The sequence below is a fragment of the Podarcis melisellensis genome, assembly GCF_964234715.1.
Source record: "Podarcis melisellensis genome assembly, chromosome: Z".
NCBI lineage: Eukaryota > Metazoa > Chordata > Lepidosauria > Squamata > Lacertidae > Podarcis > Podarcis melisellensis.
The window spans coordinates 12958188-12981213 of record NC_138547.1 but is presented as its reverse complement, the minus strand read 5'-3'; the positions used below and the strand labels follow the sequence as shown (position 1 = coordinate 12981213).

The following is a 23026-nucleotide window of genomic DNA, read 5'->3' as shown; positions in this document are numbered from 1 at the left end:
TTTGAGGGTTGTCTCAATAAAACGGCCGCTCTCTGACCAAACTGGCTGGCAGTGCTCCAGGTGCCACATCATACCCATTTCCCACATTTGCTCAGTACTTGATCGCTTCGGGCGGGCAGCGCCATCACTTGGGGAACTCCCTGCCTTTTGAGATCAGGCAACCTTCGCTCTTCGCGTTTCTTCAGCGCCTCTCCCTGTTGAGGCAACACCTCCCCAAATCGCTTAAAAAGTTGGCGCGAGTTTTTAACGTGTCGCACTGTTGCCTGCCTTAACTAGGATTGTGAATTTTTTTCTCGATTCTCTGCTGTTTTACCTTTTTGCAAACCGCTTTGAGGGATTATTTCTGTGGGGGGGGGGGAATGACAACACAATCAGGTGGTGCATTTCAATTTTATTAAACAAACAAACAATAAAACAAAACAAATAAAAAAGAATTGTTTTAAATGTTGAAACCCGCCCTAGAGACCTTAGGGTTAAGGACGGAAAATAACGACGACAACAACGTCGGTGGTGGTGGTGACGATGGTGGAGAGAAAGGCGGCCCAAGTAGCCGGGCGAGTGAGCCCTCCCCACAATGGCCACCTTCCTAGACCGAGAGAGAGGAGGAGGAGACGCTTCAGGTCGTCTCAGGCCTGGAGAGGAGGAGGGAAAGGCCGAGGGGGCGGCGGCAGCGAGCGATCGTCCTGACCCGGCCTCGCCTTCCCTTCCCTTCCCCGCCGCTGCCTCGCCTCATTCACTCCCCCTCAGAGGCGGGGAGAAGATTGTGGGGTGGCTGCCGCGTTTCCGCTTCGCCTCCGTCGGGAATCGGGACGGCGGTGAGGTGGGACATGCTGTGGTGCTGATGGGGAGGCTGAGAGGGGCTTCTTCACTCTCTACCCACGGATAGCCTGCGTGGGTTTTTTTGTGGGGAAACGGGGTGGGGGTGGAGGATTAAGAGACGGGCCACCCCCCCTGCACACCTTAGGTGGGGCTTTCTTGATGTCTAGGGTGTGCGGGGTGTGGGTGTGTGTGTTATAGTTTTTGTTTGTTACCACGTTATGTATTTTTGTGTTTTAATATTGCAAAAGCGCCCTGTGTTCCTCGGATGAAGGGCAGTCTAGAAATGTCATAAGTAAAAATAAAATTGTGCGGGGCTCTGCCGCGTGAGGGGGGTTTTAAATTGTGCGGGGCTCTGCCGCGTGAAAGAAGGGGAGTTTTAAAGGCTCTTTCTCGTGGATTTCAGGGTGACTGAAGTAGTTGTGTGTGTGTGTTTGTGTGTGAAGGATTAAGGAGTGCGTGCCCCCCCACCCGCTTCACACCCATTATCCATGGGGCTTTATTTATTCATAGCATAGGGTTGTGCTGTGCTAGGGTGGATTAGGAGAGGGACTTTGCAAGTCCTCGTGGATTTGAGGGCGACTGTCAAGTATTTTGTGTGAGTGTGTGTGGGATTAATTAGGGGACCCCCCCTTCCAAACACAACTTTCCCACCCACAATATTTCAAGCTTCTTTATGCCCAACAGTTGCTGTGTTGAGCTAGGTTAAAATAGGGAGATTGTAAATCCTCACGTCCTCCAGGAGATGGCTTTAAGGGTGACTGTGAGGTAGTTTGTGGGGTGGGGGAGTATTAATTTTCTTTTGTTGGGGGGCGGGGAGGAGTATTCAGAAGGGGACAGAGCCTCCTTCTGAGTGCCTCTTCTTCCAAACATACTCATATAACTTTACCGTTGCCCTCAATCTATTTTCTGCAGGTTGTGGAGGATACATAGGTGGGGGGAGGCTCCCTCTTTTAACCTGTTGTTGTTGGGGATAGAATGAGTTAAAAAGAGGGACTTCTCCCAACTACCTGGAGATAGATAATCGGTATATGGAATTAAGTGTGAAGTTGATGCATGATGTGTGTGTCTTAATTCAGAATGTCAGTGTTGCTGACTCTGCTTTTCTTGTGCTTCCCTTCCTTCCAGACCATAATGAGTGTCCACTAACATGGCTCTGCAGTGTAAGATTCAGACCTTGCAGGTGGTTGACACAGAATACAGTGCTGATGCCGTAGAGTGGTGCCCTGTGGAGGGTTGGCACAGCATCCTGGCATGTGGCACCTACCAACTCAAGAAACCTGACAGCAGTGTGAGTGGCCCTTCTTTCTGGTGTTGCCTATGCAGTGAAAAGAGCTCCAGCAGTTTCAAGTTAATAGTTCCTTGAAGCATATTTTGGGGGTTGTTGTTAATGTGCTTTGATGTTAAGTCTTAGGATGGATTGTCTATAACTTGTTTTCTCATTCTTCCCACTTTTGGCTCATCCACCTCAAATCCATTCAGAATAAAAAGTTGATTTTGCTTGCATACAGCAGTATTGGGGAATCTTTGGCTCTCCGATATGTCGCTGAACTACAGATTCCAGCAGCCCTAGCAAGTGTGGCGAGGGATGATGGGAACTGCAGTTCAGGAACATTTGGTGGGCCAGATCTTTCCTATGCCTGGGATACTGTCCTTCTGATTCAAAACCTTGCTTGGGTCAAAACCCCAGTTATAATCCAACAATAGTCCAACAAGAACATCAGATGCTACAGTATTAAACTAACTTACCTGCTGCTGTATTGTTTTAAACAGGATCCAGCTAGATAAAATACTGTAATGTCGAAGATAACCACTCAAAACACATTAAGATTGTAGCTTAAGGTGCTCTTAAGCAAACCATTCTTCTTTCATCCCCTCTTGAATAAGAGTATGTGTGATATTGAAGTTTCTGTTGCAGGGATTAATGAGATAATATTGAGATAATGTACAAGAAAAGACTTGAACACTGTAGATATGCTAAGTTTTAATCATTTTGACAGGAAACATTAGTAGTTTTTATTCAGGCTGGAATAAAATTGGTTTTCCATCTCAATTGGTTTTCCATATCTTGGCTTGTCCCAAATAACTCCCAAATGTGTTTAAGTGAGCTGTTCACCTCTCCTTCCCACCTAGGTGTGACAGTGGCCTATGTCTTCTTTAGCAGAGGTGACAAGAGCAATGGGGCAAACTTCCTGAGGGGATTGATGCACAGGAATCTCTTATGTTATCTAGCAGTGCAGTTGATGGGCAGTTCAGGGACAGCAGGTAGTTGAATGTGGGAGAGAGGAAGAGATGGGGTGATGTCTCAAAGTGATAGTTTTTGATTTTGCTTCCCATTGCAGGCTGGTGAGAGCCCTGAAGGGAACAATGAGCCCCATGTGCGCCTGGGCCGCCTCTACCTGTATTACTTTGGAGAACAAATTTTCACACCACTGACTGAGATCCAAAGGCTGGAAATGGCTGCCCTGCTGGACATTAAATGGTAATGCTGGAGACAGAGGTCCAGACCAGCACCTAAGCAGTTATTCCGCATGTTGTTTGGTAGCATATGCAGGGCCGTCTTAAGCATATCCAGCACTGTGGTGCAAAGCTCCCTCCGGCACCCCCCATTTCCCATAATTTTTTAGGGAGGACGGCACTGCTGGCAGGGCTGGAGGAGGCGGGCAGTGGCTGGGGGGCGGCTCTTCTGGTGGGGAAGAGGTGGAGGCTGGACGCCGCGCCTCCCGGCTCAGCTGTCTGCTTCGTGCCGCAGTAGCCATGGCAGACGGAGGCTCTGGGCACAGCACTGCTTTGGCGTGGCATGGCAGAGGCGGGCAAGGGTGGCGAACTGATGCTGGGGGCCGCTCCATCCACCCTCCACCACTTCCCTGGTGCCCTCCAGAACTTGGTGCCCTGGCGCCCCACGCCACTAGCCTCTATGGGTAAGACGCCCTTGAGCATATGCAAAGAGGTTTTTTCCCTTGGAGGGGAAATGACAACTTTCCACTGAGGGCACTATACCCTTTCACCAGCACTGGATTTGTGGCTCCCTATGCCACCATTGGAGAAAGTGTTGGATGTGGGCTGAAGGCTTGCTTCTCCCATAGACTCTAGCTTATGGCCTTGGTCATGTCATCCTGGTTTGGTTCCCCATCTATAAAATGGGAAGAGCAGTGTCCAACCTTGTAGTATCGTTGTGAGGGCAAGCCTGTGGCTAAATCAAAGTACCCCTTTCTATTGAACCCATGTCACTACTACATAGTGCTTTTTAAAAGGGGTGATATGATAGCCATGTTCAAATAAATAATGGCTATCATATCACCCCTTTTAAAAAGCACTATGTAGTAGTGACATGGGTATCAGTATGTAGTAGTGATATGTGTTCAAATATATAAAAGGATGTCACATAGAGGAGGGAGAAAGGTTGTTTTCTGCTGCTCCAGAGAAGCGGACATGGAGCAATGGTTCCAAACTACAAGAAAGAAGATTCCACCTAAACATTAGGAAGAACTTCCTGACAGTAAGAGCTGTTCGACAGTGGAATTTGCTGCCAAGGAGTGTGGTGGAGTCTCCTTCTTTGGAGACTTTTAAGCAGAGGCTTGACAACCATATGTCAGGAGTGCTCTGATGGTGTTTCCTGCTTGGCAGGGGGTTGGACTCGATGGCCCTTGTGGTCTCTTCCAACTCTATGATTCTATGAAAAAGAAAAAAGGTGCCGGTATTCACCATGAAGTTGTTACAGTAAGTGCCACACATTTAACATTTTGGGGGAAAGGTGCCAGTACTGCATACCCTTGAGTACCCTCAGAAAAAAAGCACTGCTGCTACACCTTAACAGTGATGCAGATCGGTGGTCTTTTTCAGCCTATTTGCTCAGTATGATATCTACTGAGCTCAGGACATGAAAAATTACCACAATCCAATACAACTGATCATAAATATTACATTACAATGTGAATATTATATAGGCAGGTTGCAAAAATTAAAATAAGTATGGTTCGTAATAAAACAGGAGGAACAAGAAGCTAGACCAAAAAAATTTAACAAATTTAATGTATTACCGTATTTTTCCATGTATAAGATGAGGGAATCCCCCCCAAAAAGCTTAACAACTCTGGGCAATTTCCCCCCATTTCCTCAATTTTGAGTCCCCCAAAATAGGAGTCATCTTATACATGGGGGTGGTGTTATACATGGTATATACCGTATTGTCCTGAAAAGCCACACTTTCCCCCCAAATTTTGATGGTGAAAAGTTAAAGTGCGGCTTAAATTTGTGACCCTACAAAAATTGGCTTTTACTATATCACTGCTGAAACAGACATATGGTAAAATGGAACAAAAATGTTTTATTGCCAATTTGCGAGCTTGAGACTGTTGTGCAATTAATTCTAACGCCATTCATTGCTTTCCCCGTATTTTACAGTGCAGTATTGATTTTTTATTTGCATTTACGGTGCTACGAACAGGTGTTTAACCCACTTGCGGGTCCTCTCTAGTACGCATAGGATTTTCTTCTACATTTGCCATTTACGGGTGTGAGGGCCTGCGGAATTTTAAGGGAGCGGCTTTATATTTGGGTACATTTGTCTTTTTCCCCCCTTGAATTTTAAAGGTGCAGGTTATATTCGTGTGCTGTTTATATTTGGGCCAATATGGTATATCTCTTATTATACTGCATTTGAAATGCAGATGAAGTGCTTAAACACATGTTAATATTTCATTTCTAAAGAGAGGGCCCAGGGACTTACTCTTCTGAGGTATTTATTATTCATTCCTCTTCAAGGTGCCACGTTCCCATTGCAGAACATCCTGTTCTGGGCACTGCAAATGCTAAGGGAGCAGTGGAGCTCTCCCGCTTAACAGGAAGTGAGGTAAGTGAACCGGAATTGAGATTCATGGTTAGGGTGTGAGCCATAGCTATGCAAAGTGGTTCATTTTATAGGCAGGTATAGGATGTAGCTCTGTGTGGACACTCGCCCGAAGCACAGGGAGCCCTCCGGAGGGCTCCGCGTGCTTCGGGCTGCAGGATGCCGCCCCAAGCCTCGCGCGCCCGGAGGGACCTCCCGCCGGGCGCGCAAGGCTTGCGAATAGCTTCCTGAAGCCTGGAGAGCGAGGGGGGTCAGTGCGCACCGACCCCTCTCGCTCTCCAGGCTTCAGCGAAAGCCTGCATTCGCCCCATAGGACGCACACACATTTCCCCTTCATTTTTGGAGGGGAAAAAGTGCGTCCTATGGGGCGAAAAATACGGTAACTGGGCATTGTCTAAGCACAAGGTTCTTGAGGACAAAGGGACAATAAAAAGGGAGAAGCAAGGGACAAATAGAAATGTATGGTTATTATTTATTTAAACAAAATACAAGGGGAGTTGAAACTGCTGTAAAAACTTTGGATGTGAAGGCTGGCATGTGAATAGGACTTGAGATAACAGTCTCTCTTGCTCACAGTGACTGAAATTGTACACATGCTTTGAATTGCCTGAAGAAACTTAATCTGCAGTGGGGTCCAGCTGTATTTTCTTAACTGAGTGTTGTATCTGATGTTCCTCCTTGGGGCTGTCTGGCCTTGATCAGTTTTCTTTTCCCTTCAGTAGAAGAGCTGCAAGCTGGAACCATTGTGCAGCGCTGACCTGGGATCCGAATGCCTTGCCTTATCTCTTGATTGGTCCACAGGACGAGGGCAGCGGTGAGCAGAGGCCAGTTAGCTAGACATTGGCCCAGTGCTAGCATTGCTGTGTTTTAAAAGTTGAACAAAATCCCTGCTGTGGGAGGACTGCCTGACAGCTGTGTCTAATGGGAGTCTGCATAAGTTTGTGCCTTGAATTTGCCTTTCCATGCTCTGGTTTGGGGCTTTGTAAGGGATCTATATGCAGTCACTGAGGGCATATGTATTTCTAGTCCCCTACTCCATTCAGCCTATTTTCTGCCCATGCTGAGCAGAGCAAGGCCTTGCACTTCTCAGAGTGCATTACCCCATTGCCTTTATCTTAGGAATCAGGAGCCTTTATAGCTGCTTGCATTGCTGTTTGGGGTGTGGGTACCTTGGGAAAGGCAAAGCTGTTTGGCTCGTTACACACACACACACACACACACACACACACACACACACGTATCTTATCCAGCTTGCAGATGTTAGGATACCCTGTTTCCCCCCACAGCGCCTCACAGTGCAAACATTATCAGGGTTTTAAACTGAGTACTCTGACGGCTAATGACCGCTTATGGTGGATCTGGGAAATGCTTTAAAATCCAGTTCTCTTCTTTTAGTGATGGTTGTGACAGTTTCTGTGGAAGATTTAAAAAAGATTGGCCTTGTGCACAGGAAATTCCCCCTCCTGCTAAAGACTAACCCGTCCTTTCTATTTTGCACTATTTCCCTTGTAGTGGCTGCCCATTGCAGTTGATCAGCAGTGATTCAAAAGGGAGGCTGAACTTGCTGTCCATTGATGAATCTGCCTCCCTGCACATATTGGAACAGTGGAAGGCACATGACTTTGAGGCCTGGATTGCTGCATTTGACTACTGGAACACATCTATTGTGTATTCAGGTCTGCATCCGATGGCGGTAAATGACACATGGGAAATGCTTAGTTTTTTCTCTAATGCTCACCAAACCACTATTGCTGGCAATAATGTTGGGTGATTTTTATGCTTCATGTGCATTAGCAGCAAGGCTTGAGCTGGGAAACAAAACATTTCCTGCCTTTGGAGGTCTATCTTCTAGCCTTGTGGAGTGGCTCTGTGTCACAGGAAAAGGGTGTCTCATCTCCAGCTATCTATACTGTCACGCAGCTTGATCAGTTTTCTCTTTGTTTCAGGTGGAGATGATTGTAAGCTACGGGGATGGGACATCCGGAGCAGCCCAAGGGCTCCTATCTTCACTAGTGAGAGGTAAATAGTAGCCTGTCAGATGAGGGTGCATTGCTCATCTCTCCTCACTGTTTGGGCAGTTGTCTCAAGCAGATTCAAACTGGTGCATCTGATGAAGGTTCTTGCTGCCTAACCTTTGACTTGCATTCCGTGACAGGCATTCAATGGGAGTGTGCAGTATTCAGAGCCATCCTCTCCGGGAGGATCTGCTGGCCACAGGAAGGTGAGTTTCCCTGAGATATATCTTGTTATGTACATTTGTCTGGGTTAGCAATAGATGAGTGAGCTGATGGTTGTTTGTGCATGTCTGTTCTAGAGACTGTGGCAACATATGGATGGGACCCTGGGTGCCTGAAAAAGAGCATGGTTTAGTTCTAGCTTGGCCTTTGTCTTTATTGATAGCCCTGCAACAGTTAAGTAAGGGTTAGTTAGGAATCTGAAGTCCTCTATTGTACCCTTGAAAAACCACCTCTTATGGTTTTCTGAGGACTGTTTTTTGTTTCTCCAGCTACGATGAACATGTCATGCTGTGGGATACCCGGAATATGAAGCAGCCACTGGCGGACACCCATGTGCAGGGTGGAGTTTGGAGGTTAAAGTGGCATCCAACACAGGAGCACTTACTGCTGGCAGCCTGCATGCACAATGGCTTCAAAATCCTCAATTGCCAAGGCTGTATGGGTGAGTGCTTTGATCTTGGTAGCTGGCACCTGGGATGTGTGAGAAAGGCTCAAGGGCTGGCTGAAGCCATATACCTGTGTTTTTAGTACCTTCTTCTGGAGTGAAAGACAAAAGACAATTTCCAGAGTATATGAAACATTCTTATTCTATTCGGCTACCAACACTCCTAACTTCATCTTGCTGATGAGATCAAATGCTTAAATAATACTCCCAAGGAGCTGGTTTGGTGTTGATCCATGCTGTTTGCTTGGAGATGCTTGAAAAGGAAAATGCAAATAGGTTAAAGAGGATGTCATTTATACATTCTACCTGAGAATAGATAACTGGGCAGAATATAGTTTTATAAAAACATGATTTATTTTTTCCTTAATCAGTGGAAGGTAATATGGAATAGCCATTAAGTTGTTCCTCCTGCCCAGCAGCAAGAAGAGATGAAAAGTTTAATTCCTGCTAAAAACCGTAGTTGAGAGATAAATTATTTCCTATTTTACTTAATGCTTGACTTGTAATGTAAGCTCTTAGAGCAGGGGTCGGCAAGCTTCTCTGAGGGTGGGCTGGTTCACCGCACCACAAACCTCCTGGTGCATTGGAGTGTGTGTGTGTGTGTGTGCATGCGCACACGACAGAAGGGACTTCTCTCTCCCCTAGCCCCTCCCGTCCCCCTGCCTACCTAGGGTGCTGCCGAGAGGCAGAGGCTGGCGGCGTCAGCTTCAGAGGAGGAACAAGCAGCCCAAAAGGACTGCTTTTGGGCTGCTGCTTCCACCGCCGCCACCCTCTACCACTCACAAGGGCAGGCACAGGAGCCGTGCTTGGCAGAGTGGAGGCGGACGTGGCAAACAGCTTGCTCCAATGAGGGGCTTCTGGAAATGCTCTTGGCCAGATGAACCCAGCCCCCTTCCTCCTCTTGGCCATGTGCAGCCACCGCTCACTCATTGGCCAGGGCCTCAAACCTTAGCAGGCGATTGGCCGGTCGATTTGCTATATGAGGAGGAGGAGGAGGAGGGAGGAGATTCTGCTGCAGTGAGGGAAAAGCAGGGAAATGTTGGGAGGGGGGGAAATGGGGCCCGGGCCCGAGAAAACCCCCACGGATTCCTCTCACCGATCCATGGAACCGGCCATGGGCCTTAGGTTGCCAACCTCTGTTTTAGAGCATTGTGGTAAACTAGAGTAAAAGCTTATTTAATAAAATTTAAAACTGAATATGGCTGCCATTGTTGGAAATGGTGATTATTGTACTTATGCAACTTAATTGTCATCTAACATGTGTCTGTCCTTTCCTTTCTTGTCCCTCAGTGGAGGACAAAGAGGAATGCACTGTTCTTTCCTCTTATATCTTGCATAATTCCTTGGCTTATGGAGCTGATTGGTCAAGGCTTTCTCTGAGCGACCCCCTGGAGCTATCTGCAGTGATGCCTGTAGTTCCTATGGAGCAAGAAGCAAGGCGAGTGGATCTCAAAGCCCAGAACCTGAAGATAGTTTATGAATCCCCTACGGCCACCTTTGATGTGGTGTTGGAGGAAGAGGATCAAACCCCTGGCTTGCCGATCCAAGAAGAAAGTAGCTTTGACCTGCTGGGACCACATACTGATGAAAAAGGTTCAGAAACCAAAACACACAGTGAAACAGATTTGGTCAAAGTCAAAAAAGAGACCAGCCTTTTAGCAACATGTTCTTTTTATGATAATGTCCTACATGTTTGGAAATGGGAGGCTAGCCAGACTGCCACTTTGTCCTGAACATTGTGCTAATTAAAGTTATGGTATGCCTGCCTTTTTCAGTAGCAGGCCTTTTTAGTACTAGGGTTTGAAAGACAGATATAGATTTTTGGTCGGAAGGCCCTGATGGAGTTCCTATCACCTCTTCTATATCAGATTTCCAGCTTTATTCCTGGGAGTCTTTCATCGCTCTGAGAGCTTTGAAGACTCCTCAGACACTTCAGGGATGTGTTCTCTCCCTTCTCCATCCATTTTATTAATTGCTGCAGTAATAAGATTATTACACTGATGAAGTTCTCTTATTCCACTATATATTCTACAGACAGCAGTTCCTCTTAGTTTGGGGTTAAAGTAGGGTTTCCATATTTTAAAAAGTGAGAATCCATACAGAAAAGTTGTTGAGCTTTCTTCGGGCCAGTTGTTGAGCTACTTTTAAGGGAAATTGCCAAAAACAACACTGCCAACCTGGGTTGCCATACGTCTGATTTTCCCGTGTGTTTAAGCGATTTCCTCCTGGACACTGTTTCTGATGGCCAATTACCGTCTATGTCCGGGAAATTCTGGATGTATCACAACCCTAGTTAAGGTCTCTCTCCCTATGTGATCAAGGAGATCTGAGGATAAGCAAATAAAAGTTATGCTATCAGCTATTCTCTCCTATTTTTCCAGTGAAGTAAACTTGACCTGCTATCTATTATGCAGCAAGGAAAGCTATTCCATACTACTTTGCCCCTCTTGGGGTAAACACATCCAGGCTACTTTACTCTTGACACCAGCTGAAAATAAGTGGCAGCCTGTGTGTGTCTCTTATCTTGCCTCATTGTTCAGTAGCCATCTAAATGGAGAACTCTTCTCAGTTAAGAACTTGAGGAGGGAGGGGAAATGCTAAAATACAGAGCAGCACTTGTTTCATGCTTCTATTGTCTACCTCCCCCTCACAGGAAAGGCAAAGTATCACTCTGGCTTTATGCTTCAGGTTTGGTTGAATGTTACTGGGAACACATAAGCTAAGGGGAAAAGGGATGCAAATTACTCATGCATTTCCATATCACAGAAGTGAACAACACCAGCAACAATCAGTGCTAAGAGTGGGGTACTTGCCTGAAACCCTGATATGGCCCTTGCAAGTTCCTCAATGCTGCATAAATTCATGCTGAAGGAGACTTGTAATTTGAGACGCTACAATGTAGGGTGTTTGTGTATAAATACGCACATCAGTATTGTAAACAAAATAAAAAAATATTTTTGATCTTTTTAAAATAAGGAGTGATGTCTTTTGTTGGTTACAACCTTTCAATTGTTCATTTTTTTAGTCTTTGGGTGTAGGACCTAAGTTACTGTGGGTGTTGGGGATATGTTTGTATTGTTGCTTGCCACTACACCACATGATGCCTTAAAAGATAAAGGGACCCCTGACCATTAGGTCCAGTTGCGGACAACTCTGGGGTTGTGGCGCTCATCTCACTTTATTGGCCAAGGGAACTGGCATACAGCTTCCAGGTCATGCGTCCAGCATGACTAAGCTGCTTCTGGCAAACCAGAGGCAAATTAATGCTATAATTTTTATTTTATGCATTTACATATTGCCTTTATTCCATTATAAAACCCAAGGTGGCATACTTAGTTCCACTTCTTCAGGCCCTCACCAAAGTCTTGTGTGCTTTCAGACAATGTCTCATGTGAGGCATTAGCCTGCAAACTACCGGTAGTTCCTTGCTGCTGCAGAAGCAGACTGGCCCTTTCCTCCCTAATGGAGCAATGCACAGCAAGCCAGGTTTAATTCTGCTATTAGTGTGAGACTCGTACGTTGCTCAATGAACCAATGGTGTAGCTGGCATTACTGCAACTGTAGTAGGCATCAGTTTTGATACCACATATTTTAAAAATGAATAGTTTTTTTGCAGTTCTCCCCTTAATTCTAATTTACATTCAACAGTCTACTTACTATAAGATAGCTCTGGTATTTTAACTGTAAATGATAATAAATTATATTTGGTGACGCCAATGCTTCCACATTAAAAATAAGTCCTCCCATAACAATAATAATGGACTCCCAAGAATTATTTTCAGGAACACTGCTTCTAGAGCAGGATTATCACATTGTTAAGTAGATTGTGTCACTTCAATCAATTCAGTGGTCAGGAAGACATACCCTGAAGGGCTTTCCTGAACAGGCAGCTTACCTAGTTGAAAGTTTATTGTCTGCTGTGTAGCAAAACAAATGTTTAGAGCCTATACAGCCATTTTGTGCAGAGAAAGAGAATGAGCCTCCACATTTTATAAACTCTTTATTTAAACGAAAAGATGATCAGTGTTTGCTGCCTGCTTCCTCAGTCTCTTTAATATCTATCCATGATAGGAGGCCTAGATTCACAAGCTATACATTGTTAACTTCCAAACAATCCAGTAAAATTGTTCCGCTGAGTAGCATTTCCAAAAACAACGAAAACGAAAACCACCAACACTTGGGGCTTGCATAAATTCTTCCTGCTCTGCTTGCAAGACTGTGTCCACAAGATTTGGTATCTGTGTGATGTATCCCTTATAGTTTTCCAACACAGCAGCTGGCAAAACTGTGGTGCTCTTCTGGCTTTTGACATTCCTTGCTTGCTCGTCCAGACCTCTGAGATGACTCAAGCATCAATGATAAGAAAGCAGGAACTTCTTGAAGATACCCCAGAGTTTCCACTTAGTTCCAATCCTTTGGTGTCTTGTTCCTTTTAAGAGCTGAAATGTTTTGCGAAGAGTGAATACTTCAAGTGTTTTTTAAAAATCTTTTCTTAAACATTTTGTTGCTTAATAAATGTGTGGAAGCCCCCCCCCCCTTCTCACCAGCTTTCCTTCCACTTGCAACGCCGTCCTAGCGCACGAAGTTCTTGGGGAAGAGCTGAAAGAGTTTGCCTTCCTGGGTCGGCTCGAAGCCGTACTTCTCCAGCTGCTGCAGGCTGAAGGTACCGGCCTTGACGTCCTTCTCGATCTTGGAGGCGACCGTCTGCTGGAAGAGGGCGCGGGCCGTGAGGGGCTGCTCGCTGCCGGCGGGGGCCCGGTAGGAAACGTAAGGCTTCAGCTTGAAGCCGCTCAGGTCCGGCACCACCAGGCGCGGCACCTTCTCCGGCACCAGCTTAAACTTCCGGTTGCATGTTAGGTAGCCCAAGGGGTGCGCGCCGCGGCTCTTGTAGAAAGTGCGCGGGCCCCGCTTGCTCGTCCAGGCGGCCGTGCGGTCTGCCCCGCGCACCAGGCCCCGCGTCACTTCGCTCAACAGCCCCATGGATAGATAGGCAGGTGCTTGCAAAGGAGAAATGAAAGTACCTGAGCCTCGTTGATCTCTTGCCTACTTTCCCTCACAGCACTACTCCCCCTTCTCTCAGGCACACATCAATGCCGCTCGTTCTCATTGGCTAATAAGCGCATAGCCAATCGCTGTCTTCCATATTTTCATTTCACCAATTAGGGGATCGGAGGGGAGGTCCAATTCTCTGACAGATTATTGGAGGGGAGGCTCGGGACCAATCAGAGTCAACATTTACTTAAAAGGGTCTAGGCCTGGAGGTTTCTAGGAAGGAGGGGACGCACAAGGATTACAACCTTAAGGATGATCGCCATTTTGATTGGCCAACGTGACTGCTCTACTTGGGCTGATGGGAAATGTAGTCCAAAAAATGTCAGAGAGCGCACAAGCTTGGGAAAGGTAACTACTGAAGTGTAGTACGAAACTTTCTGGACGGAAATGACGTTAAAACTCCCAAACGGAAGTAACCCCACTTGACCTCCGCTGTGAACTTTGCCCCTTGACACCGCCCCCGCCCGCAGGGCTCTCTCCTCAGGGAAAAGAACCGTTAGCGCCTCCTCCCCTTTTACCCCCCACCTTTCCATTCTCCCCTCCCCGGAGGCTGCTTTGGCTGCCTGTGGAGACCCGCCATGGAGAGCGATGACATCTGCTCCTCCCCTCCGCAGGTACGTGGCCTCCTCCCTCAGCGCGGCGCCCTTGTACGCGCTTCGTTTCCCTTCCCAGGCTTTCTCGCCCCCCCCCCCCGCACCCGCACGGCTTTAAAGGGCTCCCTTGAGAGAGCGGAGGGGGGCAGCCGTCGTCGAGGTTGTGGTGGTTGTTATGTAGGAGCGTTGGACCGGGGAAAATCTGCGTTCAAATCCTCACCCAGCCGTAGCCGCTCAACTGGGTTTCCTTTGGCCAGTCGTTCTCTTTTAGCCTACCCCACAGGGCTGTTGTGGGGATAAAGTGTGCATGTGTGTGTTGGCTGAAAGGTGAGGGGAGATCACTACTCATGGAAGTTACGTTGTTGTTCCATTTATATCCTGCTTATTTCACAATATTTGTTTGTAGTAAAACAATATTATTACCAGTAAAACATTAAAAATGACTGTTTAAAAGCATTGAAAAGATAATTGAAAACTATGATGTTAAAAGGCAGATATCATTCCCTTCCTTTCAATGAGTCCACGGTGACAGACACATCAGCCTATTATATAAGCAATTAAACATTCTAAAAACAGTTAAAAACACTCTCTGAACTAGTTATGTTTGGGTTGCTATGAATAACAACATCCAGGCATAGTATCACTCACCCATAGGCATTTTTGCACATATTTTAAACTCCTCCTGAAAGTTAGTTACAAGGGAGACAGATGCACCTCACCACAGAGGGCATTCCACAAATGGGGAACTGACACAGAGAAGGCCCTGCTATGGATCAATGCCAACCAGACAGTCTCAGCTTTACATATGTGACAGATATGTTTTTTTTTAAGGGCATGGGGTTCCGTGAAAAATGACTTTGGCAATCCCATCTGCTATTGAACCCAAAACAGTATACAATTTTGGCTTTAGGCGAGATCGCTGGAACAAACTTTTATGTAAGTTGCAGGCTTACTATACTATTGTATAGTTTTCAAATTCAGAGGCTGTGTGCTACTTAATGCAAGTTATTGAAGAGAAGCAGGAAAGGAAGTTGCCATCAGGTCCTCCTTTAAGATTTTCCTGGAGGCAAGCACCCTAACTTAGTGCTATAGAATGTGTGTTATATCCAATATTGCTTCGTTCAGAATAGGTTCAATTGAAATTGATGGGCATGACTAATATTGATTTCAGTTGGTTCACTCTGAGTGGCTAGTTACAACCTTGTTGTTTGTATGCAGAAGGTCTTAGGTTCAATCCTTGGAATTTCTAGTTAGGCTGAGAAAGCCTTTGGTCTGAAACCCCAGAGATCTGTTGCCACTTGGTGTAGGCACTACTGAGCTGGGTGGACAGATGGCCTGACCTGGTGTAAGGAAGCTTTTCATGTCTCTGTGGACTTTAGATCTGATTCATGATTCTCTTAGGTCCTTAAAGGGTGGCTCTATCAGTTGCCATGAGCCATGATTGCTAAATAAACGTCCATGTTTCATGATGGTCTAATGTGGAGTAGTTCAACTCAGAGTACTTGATCCTGGGGAGAATATTGCATTCAATCCTTGCTTGTGAACGTCATTGAAGACATTTGTATGGTCTCTGTTAGAAGAAAGCTGGTGTTCTAGTTGAAATTTGGATCTCATACAGCCAGAAAGTTGTCACTTCCCAGGGAGTTGTTGTTTATTTCTATAACACTGATTAATATACCAATTCATTTGCAATTATATCACTTATCCTGAGGCACCCACACTTGGCTGCCCATTCACCATTGTGAGAGCATAGAGAGTAACCCCTGTCTTCCATTCTCACATTTGAATACTGTCCAGAGGCATTTCTGCTGTCTAGGTGTCTTAGAGCAGGGATAGGGAACCTGTGGTTCTCCAGATGTTGTTAAACTCTTAACTCCCACTAGCCCCTATCAGTATGGCCAGTGGTCAGGGATGATGTGGGCAATAGGCCCAACATAATTGGAGGGCCACAGCTTCGTCATCCCTTGCTTATTGCTTCCACTATTGATACCCCTATTTTGGTTCTCGTTCCCCTCTTGCTTCCACCCACCTTTCAGATGGTCCTAATCTTTTTGGTCTTGTATTTTAATATGTCAAATGTCCCATGTTTCATCTGTTAGGGACTACTTTTGTTTACACTGAAAATGCTCCCCCTATGCTGTATGAACCTGCTTCTGATGTGTATCACATATGAACCTAAAACTGAAGTTTGCTTTCTAACTGTCTTGGTGTGATGGCCAGAATGTCTTGCCATCCAAGAAAGTGGAACTCATAACTTTGCTTACTGATGGTTTGCTTACTCATGTTACTCAAAAAACTGTACTTGCCCCTTTAGTGCTCTTTGGAATTGTCTGTGAGAATGCCTCTGACTGGCCAATCTCTTACCTTTTTCATATTCCTCCTCAAAACCCACTTCTTCTGTGAATAATTTGGTATTTACCTACTAGTAAATACTATGTCTTATGCTTGCTAAACCTAAGGGCATGTAACTTCAATATTTGCTTATTCTTCCCTCATATACATGTAACTGGAATAATTGCCTATTCTTCCCTGGTTCAACACTGCTTCCTTTTCCCCCTCCCCCCTTGCCTCTGTTGTCTTTTTTGTGTGATTTTACAGATTTGTAAGCCCTTTAGGGCAGGGACCTGATACCTCACATTTAATAAAGTGCCATGCACAGAGGTGATATTGTATGATAATAAAACATACAAATGAATGAACCTAATAGTGTGAGTGTGTTTTCTGAGTGTTATCTTTTAGATCCAAGTTACTGTTTGAGGAATATTTGGTTTCTAAATAAACATCCTGATATATAAAATCTTGAGGCTTTTCTCCCACCCTCCACTTGCTGTTTGCCATCTTTTAGATGAACAACTTGAAGCTATTCACTCTGTGTTTAGTACTATACACATTGAGGGTTAGTGTGTGTATTTACCATGCTAATTTGTACCAAGTCTTTGGGTGGGTCCAAAATAGCTATTTAGACCTTGTCCCAGGTCTCCATGCTGGAAGGGAAGGAGAGAACATCTTAAACTCGCTGACCTCCTTGTTCCAGAATCCAATCACTTCTTCATTTTTGATGAGGCACCCTTGGTATAGATCATAGCATAATAATAATACCACAGTGACTATTCTAAACTCCAAGACAGCTGAGTACCAGCCATCATTATTATTTTTTTCATCCTGGCTCCAGCATGAGAGGGGGACAACATCATTTAAGGCAGATGGTTGCCTTCTCTCCCTCCCTAACACAACATTAAAGCAACTATGAAAGCATTAGCACAGGGTCTGATTTTCCAACTACTTGGATTCTTTTACTCTCAGGGAATGGCTCTAGTTCTCTTTAACTAGAGAGCTCAGCCAACATGTGCTTTGTAAACTCTCATTTAGACACATCTCTGGGGGATGGGGAGCTGTTGCCTTCAATCTGTGTTATACCCTTGGTGTTCTTGTCCTTTAGGTCAACTCCTCAAGTTTAGACCTAAGAACGCAAGTTCTTCAGTTCGTACAAGATCGAATGCAGACTACTATGGTAACGTTTGAGCCTGTGTGTTTGTTTAATTTGGATGCTTCTGAAAGGCACCAAAGAGCTTAACTGGGTCTTGATCTGGCTTCAGATTTCTTTTTTGCAGTGTCTTGCACTCCCTATTTTTCATGCCATCTTACATATTAAGGTAGCTATGTTGCTTTTGTGTCTCCTCAGTGGTGTAGTGGTGGGTGGTGCCCATTGGAACTGGTAGAGTAGAAGGCAAGGAGCCCAGTAGTAGGTGGAGCCAGAGCCAATGAGACACAGAACCAGTCAATTCTAGTTTTGCCCTTCTGAATTGGTTCTAAAAGGGCAACACTGAGACTTAGGAGGATGAGATAGCTGACAGGCAGTGCCATCCCCTGGACTGGTTGTAAGTAAGAAGGCAGGACACATGAGGGCTGTCTGGGAGACTGAGATTCATGAGGCTGTGCCTCATTTGCTCTAATGGACCAGCCTTTACTATGGTAACCTAATCAGAAGTTCTTTTGTGGGAAAGCTGAGGAGTGTTATAACTTACTCTTTCTTTTGTGGCCCACATTGTAACTGGGCTTGGTGGCCAACTCAAAACGTTTAAGTCATGACATTCTACCAAGAGGAGGCTTGTGTGCGGCCTTCAAGCTGGGGCTTTCAAAATGTAGCACAGGGTCAGGGACAGTCCCCTGAATCACATTCAGAACTAACCTAAGAAAATTGCTGGATCAGACCAAAGGCCCATTAGGTCAGGATTCTATTCTCATGGTGTTCAGATGCCTGTGGGAAGCCCGCAAGCAGCATATGGGTAGCAGTGCCCTCCTGCTGCAGTGTACCCCAATCATAAATATTTAGAGGCATACTGCTTCTGATCATGGTGGTGACACACAACCATCTTGGCTAAATATGTCTAATCTTAAGAACATTACATGAGTCTGCAGCCGGAATAGGCCATTGGTCTGTCTAGTCCAACATCCTGTTCTTTCAGTGGCCAGCCAGGTGCCTGTGGGAAATCCCACAAGCAGGACCTGAGGAAAAGAGCAATCTCACCTTCTGCTGTTCAGTGTTCAGAAGCATACTGCCTCTTACCGTGGAGGCAGAACATACCTACCATGGCTAGTAGCCATTGATAGAATTATCCTCCATGAATTTGTCCAAGCCTTTTTTAAAGCCATCCAAGTTTGTGGCCTTTGCTGCCTCCAGCAGGAGCACACTTCATAGTTTAATTATACATTGCACAAAGAGGTACTTTCTTGTATCTGCCCAGAATGTCCTAACATTCATCTTTATTGGATGTCCACGAGTTATAGTGTTATGAGAGGAGAGAAAAATTCTCTGTCCCCTCTTAAAGCTATCTCAAATTGGCAACCTGTGGTTATGAAGGCCATAATTTCACAATGTGTGAAGGAGTGCTTCTTTTTTCCTGTCCTGAGTAAACCAACATCCCTGCCCTGCCCTCCAGTTTCAAGGCTGAGGAGGATGGCTGAAACTTGTCACACTCACAAAAGCACAACAGCACAGTCAATTCTGACAGTCAGTTATGAAATGGTATTTGGAGGGGAACCGCAAAACTCAAGTTGACAAAAAAATAAATATAGGGTTGTATCCAATAATGGCCTAAGTGTCGCATGTCACTGGCATTTGATCCCCAGAAGGTTGCATCCCCAATAGGGAATGCAACCCTCTGGATGAAAAATGTTATCCACCATGTTTTAGAAAGACAGATGTGTAATGACCCTGGCACCTCTCTTGATGAAGGATGGTTTAGAAATCACACTTTAAATAAATGGAACAAATAATAATTAGTTGTTTGGTTGACTTTGCCAGCTGCAACAGATGTTTTCCTCCCCAGAAACGTTGTGTTCCTAGTACGGCTTGAGGAAAGAGCTTAGGTGGAGAAGAATGTCAATGCCTAAGACTCCCCTTGTCTCTTCTTCCCACAGTTAACTGGAATAATCATTGGTGCAACAGTTGCCCTGCTGCTCATTGGGATCGTTGTGTATTTTGTTTACAGGAAGGTGAAGCAATCAAGTAAGTTGGATCACTTTGGTTGAGAGCTGACGTGCTGTCATAGAATTTGGGGGGTTTGTGTGCAGTGTGATCCCATATTAATGCTCAAAAGAGCATGTCAATAAAGCACGGAGCTCCACCACCCACTTGTTGAGTAAGTGTGGGATTGAGTCCAGCTTCTCTTCAGGCCAGAGGAGGTTTCCGTGTTCCCCTCCAGTGCTTTTTATCTATTCAAGATGTGCAGCTAACAAAAACATGCTGCGAATTCTTACTATAGGGGTAACATAAAAAAGCAAACAGCATACTACTTCTTACTTTCTTGTCTTCTTATCTATTCTCCCTTTAAGATCAAAAATAGGGGTGGGGAACTTGTAGCCCTCCAGATGTTGTTGAACTACAACTCCCATCATCCCTGACCCTTAGCCATCCTGGCTGGGGCTGCTGGGATTTGGAGTTCATACCTCTGGTTGTAGCATTAGAAACCATCATCATAAACTCTGGAAACGTGGTGGTAGGGTCTGGCCTCATTGGGCACCTGGAGCTTGGCTCATGACTCCTCCATGCTGGTCCTCCTGCCTCTTTGCTTTGCTGATTGCACCTGTTTACCTGCCCTTTTCTGAGCATGTAGGTGGTGACAAGAGCGAGGAAACAGCACCCTCCATGTGCCTTGGTCTCTCCATCTGGGCAGTTTTATGGATTGGGTCCAGAGGAAATAAGCAAGCAAATAGGCGGTAATGACAGTGGTGAGGAGGATGTCTATTGAGGGCATCTTGTCAGAAGCCCCCCCCCCCAAATGTTGGAGCCTACAAACATCTCAAAACATAAATGGGCCTCCCAACATTCTGCCCCAGGGGGAGGGGTTAGAGTGTATTGGCCTGACATTTATCTCCATCAAGGGCAGTGGCTTAGCTGTACAGGGGTAAGTGGGCAAGCTCTGCTTGTGTGTTTTAGGCTCTCACTCTACAGAAAGGGACTACAGGATGATGAGCCTTCTCTCTTTCAGAGCAACCTCAGCCACATGTGCCTCAGTACAGGTTCCGTAAGAGAGACAAAGTCATGTTCTACGGCCGCAAGATCATGCGCAAGGTAAGGTTGCTGGTGACCAGCTGGAGGCTAACAGCACGCTCAGACTGATGATGCTCTTGTCTTGACATGGGGCTGGCCTTGGCTGGGTTCATCATGCATGTTTCTGTCCCTGCCCCATATCTCTTCTGGAGGTAAAAAAATGCTGAAAGATTGGCTTTGTGTCTGTGTGCTGTCCTGGTGAATTGCCCTTTGCTGTCCATTGACTCTGCTATAATACTTCTGCAAACAGTCTAGCACCCAGCCCTGTAAAGTGCTTTTCTGTAGGACACCTCTGAAAGGAGGGTGGGGAGAGTCTTTTGAGTTTATGTTCAGCCCTTGTAACTTAACTAGGGAAAGCATCACAGAGAACTCTTAGAATTATGAAGGGGAGGGAGTTTGTAGTTGCTAAGTAACCAGCAACATTATTAATCTGATTGCACACATACAGTGGCACAGGGGAGAATACAGGAGGATCGTGCACAGACATGTATCCCTGGGATTCCCATGAGTTCCCAGGCCCTCTGAATGCAGAATGTGATGGAACTCAAATTGGCAGCTAGAGGGAATGACGGCTGCTTCAACTACTAAATCCCCCAAGTTGTTAAATCTAGGAGCTCAGTAGTCAACCATGAAGCGCTTCTGAAATCCACATCAGTGTTTCTATTGGTAGATCTTTTTTTATTAGGGCAGAATGAGCCTGGGAAAATAGGTTAGTAGATCTGCCATGGCAGCCTGCTTTCATTTGCAGTACACATGGCACTCCAGTAGATGGTGCTCAATATATTGCCATTGTTGCAGTTCCAAGCAGAGGCCCTTGGTTGTGAAAGGACCCCCTTCGCAGGTAACGGTTTGCCAACATGCTGCTGAAATATCATCTATCAATAATACACATGAAGGAGAAATGTCCTCTAATACTGGAAACTCAGTTATGCCTCAAAAGCCATTGATAGAGAGCATTGGGAGGAACATGTCAAAATCAAACACACTGCAAATATAATGCCTTAATCAACCTTGGTCAGCCTGGTACTCTCCAGAGGTTTTGGATTACAACTCCCAGCAGCCACAGCATTCACCAGGGAGTTATTTCTTGAATTATCACAGCTATAAAACTTTTACCATTCCGTCGCTGGGCTTCTCATTCTTTGAAGAAGGGCTGTACCTCCGTGGTAGAGCATCTACCTTGCATGCATGAGGCCCCAGTTCAATCCTTAGCGGCATCTCCAGCTATGATTTGGATAAGACTTCCTGCCCGAAACCCTGGGGAGTTGTTGCCAAGTCAGTATAGACAATACTGTACTGAGCAAGCTCTACCGGTAGTCTGGCAGCTTCCTTTGTTCATTCTTCCAGTTTGCTCCACCATCTCTTCTTTATGCAGTTTTCTGCCATCTCCTTTTTCCTCTTTCTGTTATAACTTGGACCAGGTTTTGCATATCTCAGTTAGGTCCATTCCCTTTAGTGAGTCTACTCTGAGTAGAATTGAGTTGCATGCATTTCTCTGTCTGGAACTTTAGATCAAGGAAATGTCCTGTTTTCTGTTTTTTGCTTACCACCATTGTTTCAGTCCTTTCTTTATTTGTACCAGGGACAAGCAGAGGCTCTAATGCCTTGGGGTTGACTCCAATTAAGTTCTACTTGTGGTAGACACATTAAAATGAATGGATCTTAGTTAGACCTACTTAGGGTAGATTTATTGAAACTAACACTGAATAGAACCCATGGTAAAATCCCAGCTTGGTTGCCTTTTTCCTGTATGTTCCTCTGTGGGTTGAGATCTCTTTCCTTCAGGAAACCTTTCTTCCTTTCCAGGTTACAACTCTACCAAACTCTCTGGTTGGAAACACTGTCCCTCGGCAGCGGATGCGGAAGAGGGCCAAAGTATTGTCCTTGGCCAAGAGGTATTGGGGGATGCAGGGACCTGTGGGTTGTGTGAGTTTAAATGGGGAGGAAGAAAATGAAGGGACCTCAACAGGGACCTCTTTCCCCCGATGGCCTTGTTGTGAGGTGAACCACTTCTGCTTTATTCCCTATAGGATCCTGCGGTTCAAGAAGGAGTCCCCCACCCTGCAGCCGAAGGAGCCTCCACCCTCTCTGCTCGAGGCAGATTTAACGGAGTTTGACGTGAAGAATTCCCACTTGCCCTCCGAAGTCCTTTACATGCTTAAAAATGTCAGGTAAGGGCAAACGTGATGAGAGAACTGGGCTGGTGGGGGCTGAAGAGAAGCAACTTCCCTACCATTAAAGAGTTTGCAGAAAGATTGGATTTGACATGTCCTCAGTTTGAGGAGAATAAGGATTGACACACCGGGACCATTTAACCAGCTTGCCATGCTTACTAGCAATGAGCAGGCCAGCCCCTCTAAGAAGTTCATTAGTGAGGCACAGTGGCAGCAATGTCTGCATCTTAACCCCTTGCATTTGGTTTTCTCCTTCTAAAAATAGGCTTTGGGTTGCTCTCTAACTTAGACTAATAGAGTCTGCCGG

The 23026-nt window shown here is 45.7% G+C and overlaps 2 protein-coding genes across 7 annotated transcripts in view; one reads left to right on the top strand and one right to left on the bottom strand.

Moving 5' to 3' along the window:
* The first annotated feature begins 507 nt into the window (after nt 1–507).
* The window catches only part of PNPLA7 (patatin like domain 7, lysophospholipase), a 109567-nt gene continuing 87048 nt past the window's right edge, over nt 508–23026 (top strand). For 4 of the 6 annotated variants that reach the window (XM_081896315.1, XM_081896314.1, XM_081896313.1 and 1 more), the window contains exons 1-6: nt 13863–14013; nt 17432–17503; nt 19414–19501; nt 20484–20566; nt 22352–22440; nt 22576–22716. In XM_081896315.1, the coding sequence (XP_081752441.1) occupies nt 13978–14013; nt 17432–17503; nt 19414–19501; nt 20484–20566; nt 22352–22440; nt 22576–22716 (509 nt within the window). In that variant the 5' untranslated portion in view covers nt 13863–13977. Of the gene's footprint in view, nt 821–1944; nt 2108–3158; nt 3299–5580; nt 5669–6387; nt 6480–7177; nt 7342–7611; nt 7685–7820; nt 7887–8171; nt 8383–13862; nt 14014–17431; nt 17504–19413; nt 19502–20483; nt 20567–22351; nt 22441–22575; nt 22717–23026 lie in introns of those variants that run through there. The other 2 variants (XM_081896317.1, XM_081896316.1) reach the window with 2 other exon arrangements.
* On the bottom strand, nt 12331–13417 carry MRPL41 (mitochondrial ribosomal protein L41). The gene has a single exon (XM_081896657.1). The coding sequence runs from the start codon at nt 13325–13327 to the stop codon at nt 12920–12922; it is 408 nt and encodes a 135-aa protein (XP_081752783.1). The 5' UTR covers nt 13328–13417; the 3' UTR covers nt 12331–12919.

Bases quoted from the DNA above. Each gene is read 5' to 3' on its own strand.
- MRPL41 (XM_081896657.1), bottom strand. From the start codon at position 13,327: ATGGGGCTGTTGAGCGAAGTGACGCGGGGCCTGGTGCGCGGGGCAGAC.